The sequence below is a fragment of the Propithecus coquereli genome, unplaced genomic scaffold, assembly GCF_000956105.1.
Source record: "Propithecus coquereli isolate 6110/MARCELLA unplaced genomic scaffold, Pcoq_1.0 Scaffold58, whole genome shotgun sequence".
In the NCBI taxonomy this organism is placed as follows: domain Eukaryota; kingdom Metazoa; phylum Chordata; class Mammalia; order Primates; family Indriidae; genus Propithecus; species Propithecus coquereli.
Window position 1 is genome coordinate 3,709,588 of NW_012151729.1, and position 15,056 is coordinate 3,724,643.

The 15,056-nt window shown below is 42.7% G+C and overlaps 1 protein-coding gene across 1 annotated transcript in view; it reads right to left on the reverse strand.

Annotated features, from left to right (window-relative positions):
* Window positions 1–5,800, reverse strand: part of ABLIM3 (actin binding LIM protein family, member 3) — a 57,060-nt gene extending 51,260 nt beyond the window's left edge. The window contains exons 1-3 of the mRNA XM_012658232.1: window positions 5,792–5,800; window positions 4,945–5,222; window positions 2,728–2,840 (exon numbers count right to left, since the gene is read on the reverse strand). Of these exons, the coding sequence (XP_012513686.1) occupies window positions 2,728–2,840; window positions 4,945–5,222; window positions 5,792–5,800 (400 nt within the window). The remainder of the gene's footprint in view (window positions 1–2,727; window positions 2,841–4,944; window positions 5,223–5,791) is intronic.
* Window positions 5,801–15,056: the final 9,256 nt, after the last annotated feature.

Consider the following 15,056-nt stretch of genomic DNA (forward strand, 5'->3'; position numbering starts at 1 on the left):
TGGTGGTGGTGGTGGTGGTGGTGATGGTGGTGGTGGTATTAGTGGTGATGGTGATGTGGTGATGGTGATGATGGTGATGGTGGTGATGGTGATGGTGGTGATGGTGATGGTGGTGATGGTGATGGTGGTATTAGTGGTGGTGGTGATGTGGTGGTGGTGTTGGTGGTGATGGCGATGGTGACAATGGTGATGGCAATGGTGGAGACAGTGGTGTTGGTCATGATGATGGTGGTGATGGCGATGGTGGTTACAATAATGGTGGTGGTGCTCTGCTACTGCTGCTGATTGTTCTCAGTGAGGTCTGTGCAGGGCCTGGCAATAGTAACAGTCAGTTGGTGTTGGTGACGGTGATGGTGGCTGTTGAGGTGCTGCTGGTGATGGCGTAGTGATGCTAATGCTGCTGCCGTTGCTAATTCCTCTCAGAGAATTCTCGAGGGGACATTTCTTCTTCCTGTGGTAAGTAACAGAATTCTTTTCTCCCGACGGTTTCTGAGTCTTCTTCTTGGTCTCTTTTGAGTAGACATTGTTCCTGATTTTCCAGAACATCTTTACCCTCCAGGGATGAAATGTCACACTTGTAGCTTAAAAAAAAAGCCAACTATCTCATCCTTCTTTTCCTTTTCCACGATATGTTCTTTCTTTTTCTTAGAAATCTCTTGAATCTGGCTTTGGTTCCCTCTGTCCCTTGGGAACTCAGAAGCCCTTCCAACATCCCCTCTAGTCAGGAGGCACTTTGCATTTTCAGCATGAATAGAGACCACCTTTGGAGGAAATATCTCTATCAAACATAAGCACCGTGAAGCCAGAATCCTGGGTGCGCCCCCTGGAAACTGCCCCGGTGCCCATTTGCTCTTCTCCACTCACTTTCCCACTTTCCTCTAGCTCCTAATCACCCAAATCATGGTGGAGACATTTAGGACCCTCTCCTCAAAAACATGCTCACCTGAGAGATTCCCACATTCAGCAGGGGAAATCTCCCACCCCAACACACAAAGTATCACACAACCCAACGGAGAGAAATAACAAGACTCAGGAATCTTATTCTCAGTGCTTTTTCGGTGTGCTTTCTATATTAATCTTTCATGCCAACATCATCCCTCACTCTCTCTATATTTATAGAACATTTTACACACTACACTCTATGTTAGTTTGATTCCTGTACTAATACATTTGCTTTCCACAACTCTCCTGCGGGTAAGGTAAGAATTCAGTCCCTCTTCCATAGCCGGGTAAACTGAGTCTTGGGAAGGCTATGAGACTGCTCTGCAGCACGCAGAAAATTGGCAGCCTCCTGTCTCGGGCTTGCCTCTCTCCTTCCTCAGTGGTGTCAGCCCTGCTGACAGCCCCTTGGCAGCACCAGCCGCAGGGTCGTGGTCCTGCATCCCAGCATCCTAGTCTTTCCATCATTCCGGATGATGCTTTCAAGGAGTTATGAAGGATAACAGCGTGTGCTTTGAGCCACCCTCAGATGGAAACGTGGTCAGAGCAGCAAACTGCTCTTGAGCAGGAGCAAGGACACGGAAGGATGGGTGCTCACATTCCAGGAACAGGTTCCTGGGCTGAAAGGAAGGGCGGGCAGGGGAGGGAGGCCTCCCACTGTCTCTCTTCAGCTCTCCATGGCTGGGCGGACTCTAATGGAGCCCCTGGGAGCCCAGCCCTGCTGACTCGGGGTGTTCTCCGCGCCCGCCTTGGGCGGATGCGGCCCCAGCATGCTGACTGTGCCGGCGCCGCGGCCCACAGCCCCCCACACCCGCACAGTGACGCAGTTCAGGAGGCTAATGGTGTTCATTGATTCTCTCCATGAGGCCAGGGAGAGTGTCATATAACATGAAAGAACACTGGAGCCTGGTGTGGTTTGCAGGGTGTGTGTGTGTGTGTGTGTGTGTGTGTGTGTGTGTGTAGGGTGCATGCAGCCGGCAGGCTGACAAGGGCGTCTGGGAACAGTGATTTAGACGTGCACGCTTGAGTAGAACGGACATTGCATAAATTAGAATAACTGTCCTAAGTTGCATTCTCCATCCTCAGTTTTCCCCCAAATTTGTGGTTTGGTGATAGGACATAACATTCACCGTGGCATGGCAGATGCCCTCCCCCGACCCCTGGGCACATCCCTAGACAGCGGTTCTCAATCTTAGAAACAGCAAATGAATCACCCAGAAGCTTACTAAAAATGTCGGTTCCTAGCTTCCATCCCTAGAGGTCCATGGTGAGCCCAGAAATTTGCATTTTTACACGTCCCACAGTGACGCTGATGCAGCGGGCCATGGACACTCTAAGAAACACTGGCACAGCTCTTGTGGTTTGCCCCCAGGGTACCCCATATTTCTTCCTCTGTGAGACATGTCTGCAAATTCTTTCTTAGTGGAGTTTGTAAAAATTGAGAACCACCAGTGACAAAACACTTGATCAGCTCTGTTGGGGTGCCCTTGAGACATAAGATCAGGATCCAGCTCATCCCAGAAGAGACCCCTCCAGGAGACCGATGTGTGGCACTGGCCAGCACTGTTTATGACCGGGCAGCCTATATTCCCTGCACTGTGCTTGTGAAGCTTATGAAGCTTTTGAGTCTGGGCCATATGCCAGCTGGGCCATGCTTCAGGGGTCCTCCAGATTGGGACCTCCCACCCCCACTTCCCTCCAGGCCTGTGGGAGTGGTTGACGGTGCAGGGACAGGGGTGCCCGAGTAGACAGTGTCCATGAACAGGGAGGCCCATGGGGAGAACTTACGGCTGGGTCCGCGGATCTTGATGGGCTTACTGCTGGCCATGGACTGGGAGCACGTCTGGCACACGCATTCTTTACCGCTGAAGGTCACCTTGTCTCCGATGGGGAAAGGCTTCCTGCAAGGGGTTCGAGGGAGAAATTCTACACCTCCTCTTCTGAGGGATTCTGCAGCTATTGGTGACCTGATAACACATGAGCTCAAAGCTCGTGGGTAGCACATAGAGCTTGACTTCTAGAGCACCAGGCAAATACAAACACCGTTCACAGTGCCGGGCAGACTAAACCACTCAAGTAGGGGCTCAGAGGCGAGAGCTTGAGCCTGGTTGGCCGTTTGTATGATTTTGACACCGGGCAAATCATGATGCTTATCTGAGCTTAATTTCTCAGCTGTTAAGAGGAAGAGGTTACTAACGCCTCATGGAGTAGTTCTCTCTTCCTGGAAGGATTTTTACATCCCAATTTAACCTATCCCCATATGTCAAGAACTCATTCAGGCCAGATGTGGTGGCTCACACCTGTAATCCTGGCAGTCTGGGAGGCTGAGGCGGGGAGATCGCTTGAGCCCTGGAGTTTGAGGTTGCAGTGAGCTAGGCTCATGACGTGGCACTCTACCCTGGGTGACAGAGCAAGACTCTGTCTCACAAAACCAAAAACAAACCAAAAAAACCCACCTCATTCAGCTCCCAAACTTACCAAAATTTCTTCTGTTTACTATTCAGACATTTCTCAAAATCCCCCTTCCTAAAAGGAAGTTTGTCAGTCCATAAAGAACCTCTTCCTCTGCCCCTCCGGATCTGTTTGGTTTCCACGGCCCAGGGCTCTCAAGCTCGTAATGCTCTGTCTCCCCGGCCAAACTGTGCACAGAATGCCAGCACTGCCAATCCCACTGTTGAGCAGCTCTTGCTCATGCAGGGTGGGACGCCTGCTCTGTGGACTCCGAGCATGCCCCTAACATCGGCTGCCTGTGGCTCCACTGCCCTTGCACGAGCGATGTGGGACAAGGGAGCTATGTCCTCATGGCCCAGTCACTAACTTGTGGTAAAAAGTCATGACCTCAGGGAGTCACCTCATCTCTATGGGGCTTGACAACAAACTCACCTCATCCCATACAGACCCTCTGTGCTGACCTCTGATGGGTCTGGGATTCCAGGACCCAGGGCTTAGGTTTTCAGAGATGGGCGAATGAATGAATTCCACGGGGAGATTCTCTTTTCTTGCACACTTTGTCATTAGTCTCAATCAGAAACTCTAATTAGTTACTCCAACTAGTAACTAACCAGTGGCTATTTTATGGAGAGAATAATTAATCTATAAATTCTTTTACAAATTAAAAATATACATATACTCTAATCATGCTTTACTTATGATTTAATCTGAGCTGTCCATTAAATTTTAATGTATTTGTGGGCAGGGCTGAGGTTTTCTTCATTTTGTTCATCTCCTTAATGTGGTGCTTGGCATATATACAGTGGAGTCTTAATGTACATTTGCTAAATTAACAAGTGATTGAGATGCCGGAGGGGGGAGGAAGGAGGTAGGGAGGACAGCTCCATCCCTGGAGATGTCCTGAGAGAGATTAGATGATTATCATTACGATAATGAAAAGAATAATAAAAACAGACACACTTACATACTGGTCACTGAGCTAAGGTCTTTGCATGCATCATCTCGTTGATCTTCAAGAAAACCCAAAAAGATTGGAATGGTTTTGACCCCCGTTTTACTGAAGGAGAAAATGAAGCTTACAGAGCTGGGACTTTGCCAGGGTCACTCTGCCAGCATGAGGTGGCACCAGGTGGATGGAGGGAGGCTATGAACAGACATCCCTGTACCACCTGTACATGAGGATGTGGGAGGCCAGGCCAGGTGTGTGGTTTGCAAACTAAGTTCTGAGAGACTAGGGTACTCAGTGGTTCCTTTGGAGGCCTTTTGAGGGCGATTGGGAGGCTGAGTTTGGGGGGTTCAGATCCTTATCCTGTCTTTATCACAGGACCAACTAGTGTTTTGCAACAGATAGCATTTTTCAAAAAAGATTCAGCTGCTAAAAGGTTTGAAAACCACTGGCCTTTCAGATCCTTCTACCTCTCTGAGATTCTAGAAATCTAAGTGTCCGGTGTACGTAAGCCCTGTAAACCCCAGAGCTGCCTGGGAAAGGCCATGTCTTCCCCTTCTCTAGGGGATCATGCAGAGGGTTCTGGCCCCTGCTGGCCACCTGCTCACCTGCACAAGCTGCACACGAAACATTTGGGGTGGTAGGTACGGCCCAGGGCGGAGATGACCTCGCCTGTGATGAAGTCCCGGCAGCTGTCACAGCGGGTGCCGTAGAGTTGCTGGTAGTCCTGGGTGCAGATGTACTCCTGGTTCTTGAAGAAGAAGCCTGACTGGGCCAGGCCACAGCCACACACTTGGGGAAACAAGGGGGGGAAAACAAAGGCAAGTTGAGTCCAGGGAGGGTCTGTAAGCACAAGGTTCTCGCTGGGGGACGGGCTGGTGTCTGACTTTGTCAGGAGTGGCCAGGTGGCATATCAGACCTCACAGGCCTTTGGGGCTAGTATTCCCTAGAGTATGGCCTGTAGTCCATTTGAGTCAGAATCACCTGGGGAGCTCCTTAAGATGCAGATGCTTGGGCCTGAATCAGACTCCCTGGGCCTGGGGCTCAGGCCTCTGCATTTGAACACACTTCCCAGGCTGACTCTGATGCACACTGACTGAGAACCACGGATGCTGTGCCATCCTCTCAATACACGAGTGAAAAGTTTAATGCCATGTGGTTCACACGACGCTGCACAGCTGGTGGAATCGTGAATGTAATAATAGAATCATTCAGTTAAACATTTCCTGGGTTCTTCCTGTGTGCATGACTCTGCCAGGTGAAGAATGGTGTGGGGACCATATGCTCCAAATCCCAACCTGGAACAGCTTAGGATGGCAATGGGATGGATGACGTGAAGTCTAGAATCTGTGCTTGCTATGGCCACAATGGGTGAGTCTGTTCCCAGACACGAATGATAAAATCCGATCCCTGAACTTTGAAGAGTTAAAATTGCATGCAGAGAGAAGACCATACGGAGGTCATGGGTGATGGGCCCGTGGGCGGGTGCAGGCAGTGAGGGCTGTAAGTGGGGGGGCAGGGAGAGAAGGAAGCCCCGCTATCAGAAAGGATCAATGGTGGGGAAACCAGCAAGATAGTTCCAAGCCTGTAAGTCTGAGGAGCCAGCCTGGAACTGGGTGACACCACCCCATCTTTGAAGGGAAAGTTGTTCTGCCAAAGCAGCCAGGTTAAAAATAGAAGAGACTTCCAGGTGATTGCCAGAAATATTTTGCAAGTGTGTTTGTTCACCTTTGTGGGCCGGCCAGAGGCTTAAAGGGCCAGACTGAGCAAGGAGGAGGCGGTTCCAGAAGTCGCAACACTGGGGAAAACAGTGTGGGACAGTGGGAGACACAGTGGTCTGGGAATTGGACCGCCTGGGCTCTGGTCTCATCACTGCCACTAAGTCTCTGGATCATGGTGACCTTGGCTCCCTCTTCTCTGGGGCCTCCGTTCACTTATATGCAAAATGAAGAGGCTGAGCTTCTAGAGCTGGCATGCCGTGAGTCTAGAAGAAGAGCTTCCTTTAAGGTTTACTTTATGCCTAAACATTTTAAACTCAGTGTGAGGTATTGCTTGTGGCCCCTGAAGCCACCCCAGAAAAAGATGGTGGAGGAGGGCATGGTAGCTGGGGAAGGGTTCATCTTCCATCAGCATCATGAAAATTCCCATCAAACAATGCCCGGTCTCGAGAGCAGCACAGCCCGAGCACAGGCTATTCTGGGGTGCGCAGGTGGTGGAGCAGTTGACTTCATGGCTGCAGAATCAGTTTGGTCACGGCCTATGACCTCATTGGACACAGCTCCTGTTTTTTCCCTTCTTTTCTCTGCTTTGTCTCCCCTGCCAACTCCACCCCCAGAGTCACCTCACCCAGCGGACAAATCTAGGAGGCCATATGAAAACTTGGAACAATGAGTTCCTCCCTTTCCCCCAAGGAGTTACAGGAGGAAGTTTTTGGTAGAAAGGACGTAAATGTTGACAAGACTCTCGGGGGTTCCTGGAAATACAGTGGGGAGCACAGGGATGGAGGGCAGGCGGGACCAGCACGGCAGATGTGTCCGAGGCTGAGCAGAGCCAGATGTTCAAGTAACAGGAAAGGCTACGGAGAGGGTTTGCAGTATGGAACTGATGTGGCACTAGCACACCCGGGGCAGTCATTGTTCTGTGAATCGAACGAATAAAATCTATCAATTAAAAAAAAAAAAGCAGATCATATAGTTTGAAAATGGGACAGAATATGCAAAGTTAGATCCGTTTTGAGCAAATCTGGAATGAACGCGTGCTGTAAATAGAATGCCTGGAAGGAGGCCTCGCACGCAGCCCTGGCACGCGTCAGTGGAAAATGTACTGTTTCGCAGGCTGCCGGACCTTTGTCCACGGTCCTATTCTACCACTCAGGGGCTGGGTGACTTTGCAAAGGTTACCTCACCTCTCTGGAGCTCATTTGTAAAACGAGGGGGTTAGGGGGTTCACTGAGGACACATCCTGAAAGTCCTGGATTCTGTCATATAATTCTGTTGATTTTCAACTTTTCAAATGAGACTGGAGTTTATGAAATTTCAAAGTCAAAGAGTCAGAGGGGCCCCCGAGGGTGATCTAATTCATTATTTAAAATGCTTTAATTGTGAAATATATTATACATAGAGAAATACAAAAAATACATATAGACAGCTTAAAGAAGAATAATAAAATACGGTCCCATGTACCCATGACCAGGTTTGTGAAACAGGACATTACCAGCTCCTTAGAAGTCCTTTGTCTCTCCTTAAGAGCACCCCCCTTTCCACACTGCCCCTGATTTTGTGTGTATCATTCCCTTACTTTTCTTTCTGGTTTTATTGCCTATGATGCATCCATAAACAACATATGGTTCAGTTTGGCCTGGTTTTGAACTTTGCATTGATGGAATCATACTGCATTTACTCTGCACTTGCTTCCTTCTCTTGCTATTATCTTTCTGAGATTCACCCATGTCGATGCCTGTAACTGTGTTTCATTGATTTTCACTGCTATGTTGTATTCTATTGCCTGGCTACGTCACCGCTGATCTATTCCACTGTCGAAGGACATTTGAGCGGTCTGTAGTTTTTTTCTTTTATGAAAACGCTGCTATGAACACTCTTGTGTTTGCGCAGTAACGCCTCACTGTTTTCCAAAGAGTTGTTCCTGTTTATATTCCCACCAGCAGTCCCTGCTGACCCGTATCACCAACAATACTTGTAACACCTGACATGTTTAGCCAACACGATGGATGTGAAATATCTTTTTGTGGTTTTAAACTTCATTTCCCTGATTTTCAATGAAATTGAGAATCTTTCCAAATGTATAGGTCACTTGTATTTTCTCTATTGTAAAATGCTTGCTGATGCTTTTTGCCCATTTTTCTGTTTTTCTTTTAGACTTGTAGAAATTCTTTATATATTTTGGAAAATTAATTTCTTTTCATTATTTATTATAAATATTTTCTGCAGTTTGGGGCTTGCTTTTTACTCCCCTTGTGGTGTTTTCTGATGAACTCAATTTCTCAGTTTTTATGTTGTTGAATTTATCAATATGTTCCTCTGCGATTTGCACTTTCTGTGTCATGTTTCAGAAATTCTTCCCTGCCTGAAATCCTAAAAAGATATCTCCTATATTGTCTTATAAAATTTTATGTGTTGACTTTCATATCAAAGCTGTTAATCCACCTAGAGTTGATTTGACGGAATGGTACACAGGAGGGATCCAATTTTCTCCCACATGGATAATTAATCGTATCAGTGACTTATCAAGCAGTCTAATCTTTCCCCACTGATCTGCAAAAAATAGTTTCCATACATGTGAAGGTTTGTTTTTGGTTCTATCTTCAGTTCCAGTGGTCTATTTATTGATCCTTAATACAACCATATTGTCCTGATAGCTTGTAATAAGAAGTGATGATATCTGGTAGGACAGGATTCCTTGCTTTTTTGTCGTTCTTTAGGAACGCTTTGATTATTCCTGGCCTTTTGCCAAGAATTCAATTTTAATTGATTTCTTAATTTCTATGGAAAATCTTACGGAATTTATTAGAATTGCCTTGAATCTATAGTTCCACTAGGGTATAACTGTCACCGTTTCGATATTTGTATCTTTCTATCAGAGAACTTAGTATATTTTTTTACTTACTTAGGTCTTACATATTTTTCTTATGACGTTTTATAAATGTAAACATTTTATAATTTTTATCATAAGGGCTTATATAACTTCATGAGATTTATTCCTAAATTGAACATTTTTTTCTTGCTAAGGTAAATGGTCTCTTGTTAATGGTGAATAGAAATGTATTTTTTCTATATTTTTTCTGTATCTAGTAACCTTGATAAACTCTCTTAATTGATTTTCTTTTTAGTACTAATATTTCAGAATGTATTGCTAAAATATTAGGACTTTTTGGAAAAATTAATCACAATAACCTAAAACTGTTGAAAGTAATGCCTACTAAGGTATCATCTAGTCAGTGTGTCCAAATTTTCTCAATTATCCCATCCTTTTTTCTTTTAATTTTCTTTTTAGTGATTGATTGTTTGAATCAGAATCTCTCAAGGTCCACGCATTGCATTCGGTTGATATGCCTCTTAAGTCTCTTCCTTAGATAGAAACTTTCCCTCCTCAGCCCTTTGCTTACATTTAAGAACGGTACAGTTTGTACCAGAGACAGGTTAAAGGTTTGATTCTTTACCTATATTACTTGTTTCAGAATAATTATTTCACTAGCATTATCTAAAAGTGATCAATGAGTTATTTTCCCTCCTTATTATTATAAACTAATTTTCTTATTAATATTACTAGATTATTTATAGATTCTGTTGGGTTTTCTATGCATACAATTATGTCATCTCAAAATGATTGCAAATTTATTTTTTCCTTTCCAGACCATATAAGTTTTATTTCATACCTTACTGCATTGGTGAGGACCTCCAGGCCAATGTTGAATAGAAGTTGTGACAATGAGCATCCTTATCTTGTTCCTAATCTTAAAGGGAATTCTTTCAACATTTTACCATTAAAAATGTTTGCTTTATATTTTTTGGTAGACATCATTTATCAGTTATTACAGCTTTCTTCAATTCCTCCTAGTTTTAAAAATAAATAAGTATAAATAGGTGTTAAATTTTGAATTTCTTTTAGCACTTTTTCTGCTCTATTAAAATAATCACTTTTTATTCTTTGATATCTTTATAATGAAATATATTACCCAGTTTTCTAATATTAAGCCAATTTTGCACTCCTGGAATAAACTCAACCTGTTCAGTTATGTTATCTTTTTCATACTTCATACTTTTCTGGGCTTGGTTTGCTAATATTTTGTCTAGGATTTTTAAATGTACATTCAAGAATGATATTGACATATGATTATATGCAACCATTACCACTATCTAATTCCTGAACATTTTCATCACCTCCAAAACAAACCAGAAATCCATTAGAAATCACTCCTCATCTTCCTCCAAACCCCCTAGCCCTAGGTAATCACTAATCTGCTTTTTGTCTCTCTATATTTGCCTATTCTGAACATTTCATATATATGGAGTCACACAATATGTAGCCTTTTGTGATTGTTTTTTTTCCTACATGTTTTCAAGGTTCATTCACATTGGAGCATTTATTAGTATTTCATTTATTTTTATTGCTGAATATTATCCCACTGTAGGAATATACCACATTTTATTCATTCATTGGTTGATGGATAATTGAATTTTTTCCACTTTCTGTCTATTATGAATAATGCTACTATGAACATTCATGTATACATTTCTGTGTGAATATATGTTCTCATTTCTCTTGAATATATAACTAGGAATGGAAATTGGAATTGTTGGATTATATAATAATTCTATATTTAACATTTTCAGGAACTGCCAGACTGTTCTTCAAAGTTGCTGTACCATTTTACATTTCCACGAGCAATGTGTAAGGGTTCTGGTGTCTCCATATCCTTGTCAACATGTGTATTATCTGTCTTTCTGATTACAGTTACCGTACTGGATATGAAATGGTATCTCATTGTGGTTTGATTTGCATTTCTTTGATGACAAATGACATTGAGCATTTTTACATGTGCTTATTGGACATTCATATAACTTCTCCGAAGAAATATCTATTCAGATCCTTTGTCCACTTTAAAATTATGTGTTTTTTTTATTAAGTTGTAAAAATTCTTTACATAGCCTAGACACAGTGTTTTATCAGATAAATGATTTGCAAATGTTTTCTCACATTCTGTGCGTTGTCATTTCACATTCTTGATGGTGTATTTTGAAGCACGAAAGTTTTAAATTTTGATGATGTCAATTTATATTTGTTCCCTTTGTTGTTTGTGCTTTTGGTGTCACGTCTAAGAAAGCTTTGCCCAACTCAAGGTCACAAAGATTTATTCTTGTATTTTTTCCTAAGAATTTTACAGTTTTAACTTCTACATTTAGGTCTTTGATCCATTTTCAGTTCATTTTTATGTATGTGTGAAAAAAAACAGTCCAACTTCTCTCCTCTCTTTCCCTCTTTCTTCCTCTCTCTCTGCCATGTGAAGAGACAGCAAGATGGTAGCCATCTGCCAGCCAGGATGAGAGTCCTCCCTAATATCCAACCAGGCTGGCACCCTGATTTTGGACTTCCCAGTCTCCAGAACTGTGAGAAAATAAATTTCTGTTGTTTAAGCCACTCAGTCTATGGTATTTCGTTATGGCAACCTGAGCTAACATAGCATTAAATCTGTATATCAAGCTGAAGAGTTGCCATCTTAACAACAGTAAATTTTCTGACCTATGAACACAGAAGGTCTTTCCTTTTATTTAGTTCTTCTTTAGTATTTTGTTCGTTTCAGGGTATAAGTTTTGTACATCTTTTGTTAAGTTTATTCTTATGTAATTTTTGATGGTATTGTCAATGGAATTGCTTTCTCAAGTTTATTTTCAGATTGTTGATTGCTAGTATGTAGAAATACAATTGATTTTGGTATATTGATCTTGTATCCTGAAACCCTGATGAACTTGTTTATTGGTTCTAACAGTTTTTAGTGTACTTCCTTAGAATTTGCTGTACAAGATCATGTCATTGTGAAAACAGAGATAGTTTTACTTCTTCCTTTTCAATTTGGATACTTTCTGTCTCCTTTTCTCGCCTAATTAACGTAGCAGTAATCCGCAATATCATGTCAAATTCTTATATTCTTATATTTTGGGGCTATATCTGTACAACTTTTTTTGGTTAAATTTTCCAGTTTATTAATTCTCACTTCAGCAACATCTAATCTGCTATTTAATTTATATATTGAGTTTTTAACTTCAAAGATTATATATTTTTATTTCTAAACATTTTATTTGTTTCTTTTTCAAATCTTCTGTGTTACTCCTTATAACGTGTTGTTTGTTTTTTGCTCATATTTTCTAGCTTCTCTTACTTGTTCAAATGTATTAATATAGTTTTATATAATGACAGAAAATTCTAATATACAAAGTCTTTGAGTTTCTGACTCTACTCTCCATGGTTTCTGCTGGCTCTCATTCCATTATGATTTGTGTGGTTTTGCATGTGATTTACTGATTTTCCTAGTAACATTATCTGAGGGAATTCTTTGAGGTCTGGAGTAAAGTGAAGTTCCTCCAAAGAAGATTATCATTTGCTTCTGCCATTTGCCAAATGGAGAACCATTTTAAATTTTCTACTTGACTATATTTTTAAAAAAAATTTACATCAAATGCATAGCATGAATATCATTCATGAATCCATGTAGAAGGTGAATTATGGATACACGTTTTCATATAATTTTTTATTCCCTTCTACCCAGTGCCAAAGTAGGGACAGGCAAGTTTTCTTGCTGACTTCTTCTCTGGAGCCATTTTATTTCTCATCCATCATATACTGAGAGCAAAATTTTTTTCAGGGGGAAATGTCAGCTTTATATTAGAGGTCTCCTATTAGATTCCCATTCTGGCCAGAGTCTTGGCTTTGCCTTCTGTTTCCATGGTCTATTTAGATATGGGGGTAAAATGCTCAAGGTCTCCAAGGTTTAGCACACACTATCAGACTGAAATCTGGCATTGGTAGTCACATCCAGATTTCTGCTTTTCTTTTGTTTTTGACCTCTGCAGATTACTTCCTTCCATGTTAGCACAGTAGTGCATGTTAAAAGAGTTGTAAAAGAAATTCACAAAAATTTTAGATTCTTTAAATGCGAAGGCTATCTAGGGTAACTAATCTCTATACTGGTTACTGCTGGAAATGAAAATGCTCTCATTTATTTTACCTTTAAGCAAGCTGACATTGGAAATATTCAGATAAATAATGGGCTTTCTTTTCCTCCTTAAAATTTCCATTGAAAGAGATTCTATAACCTCCATGTGGTAGACTGTAAAAATGGCCAAACTACTCTCTTCTCTGCCCTTGAAATCTGATGCTGCAGATCCCTCCACAAAAGGCAAAGTCTACTTCTCCATGACCCCGATTTGAGTCCAGGTTGGCCATTTAACTTGTTTTGGCCAACAGCAGCCCACTATTTCGTGTGATACAAGCTGTGACTGGAGAAGATCTTACTTACTGAAGCTTACTCTCTTGTTGCACTTGGAGCTCTGACACCACCATATGAACAAGCCCAAGCCAGCCTGCTGGAGGAGGAGGTGCCATGTGGAGGCACCTAGGTTAGCAGCTTGCCAGTCACTGCCCGTGGACCCACCAGCTACCTGCATATTATGGCAACGAGGCCAGTAGAGCTAGGCAGAGCCGGCTCAGACTGGAAGCATCGCCCCATCCCCAGAGAATCATGAACTAAATAAAAGATTGGTTTAAGCTATTAAGTTTTAGTTTAAGCAAAAGGAAACTGATACACTCTCTTAGGAATATAATTGCAAAGTTATATCCCAAACCACTTTCGAACAATTTTATTGTCTTTACCCTTTGTCCTGTCTCAATTTCTGAGAATGTAAAAATAGTCACTCACCAGGATACTCTTGCAGTTCAACTTGTACCAAAGGGGTTGCCAAATCTCAATACAAAATTTAAATCACATAAATTAAAATATATCTCTTATATGCTTCCATAAACAAATTAGGGAATATGAATATGTAATTTGTTTGCTCAGTGCAGAGTCTAGTTGGATCATGAGGAAAAAAGTCCAGGAGTTTCTTTTTTATTTATTTATTTATTTATTTATTTATTTTTTGAGACAGAGTCTCACTGTGTTGCCCAGGCTAGAGTGCCTTGGCGTCATCCTTGCTCACAGCAACCTCAAACTCCTGGGCTCAAGTGATCCTCCTGCCTCAGCCTCCCAAGTAGCTGGGACTACAGGCATGCGCCACCATGCCCAGCTAATTTTTTCTATATATTTTTAGTTGTTCAGCTAATTTCTTTCTGTTTTTTTAGTAGAGACGGGGTCTCGCTCTTGCTCAGGCTGGTTTCGAACTCCTGAGCTCAAACAATCCGCCCGCCTCGGCCTCCCAGAGAGCTAGGATTACAGGCGTGAGCCACTGCGCCCGGCCAATCCAGGAGTTTCTTGATGGCCGGGGAAGTCAATCTCAGATACCACAGGCTGAGGCGGTTACCGATATGAAAAGATCTGGGGGTTTCAATTGACCTTAAATCCAGTATAAGTTAGCGGTCGGACATGGCTCCTCAGGAAGTCAATTCAATATCGGTTACGTTAACAGAAATGCAGACCTTTTGTATTTGCCAGACTTTGAGAACTGAGCTCTGTTCTGGGCATCAGGCTTTGAGAATGATAGTGACACACTAGAATAGATCAAAGAGAACACTCCAGATGATAACACAGTTGGAGTCGTTTCAGATGAGGCCCAATTTAAGGACCTGAGATATATTAATAGTTTGACATAGGGAGGACCTGGCTATAAGTATCTGACGGGCAGTCGCAGGGAAAAGCAAACGCAAAGTATCCTTCAAACTTGATGAGGGCAAATGTAAGATCTTCAGGGATTTTGGGTCACACATTTTATAAACTCACAGGGCAACCCAATGTCAGAATGTCTGTTCTGGGGAACAGAGAAACCTGGAAAAAGAGGTCAAGAGGTAGAGCCAGGAGAGCTATGTGTCAGGGACCCTGGGGAAGCGGGTGCTGCTCTGGGCCCAGGGGCTCTCCCTGCCCTTTCTGCTGAGTGCCCCTTCCTTCCTGCTGCGAGTTAGCCGCCTCGTTTAGGAAATCGTAGCTCCCAAATTACAAACCTTACCAAAGTTAGAATATCTTTTTTTTTTTTTTTTTGAGACAGAGTCTCACTCT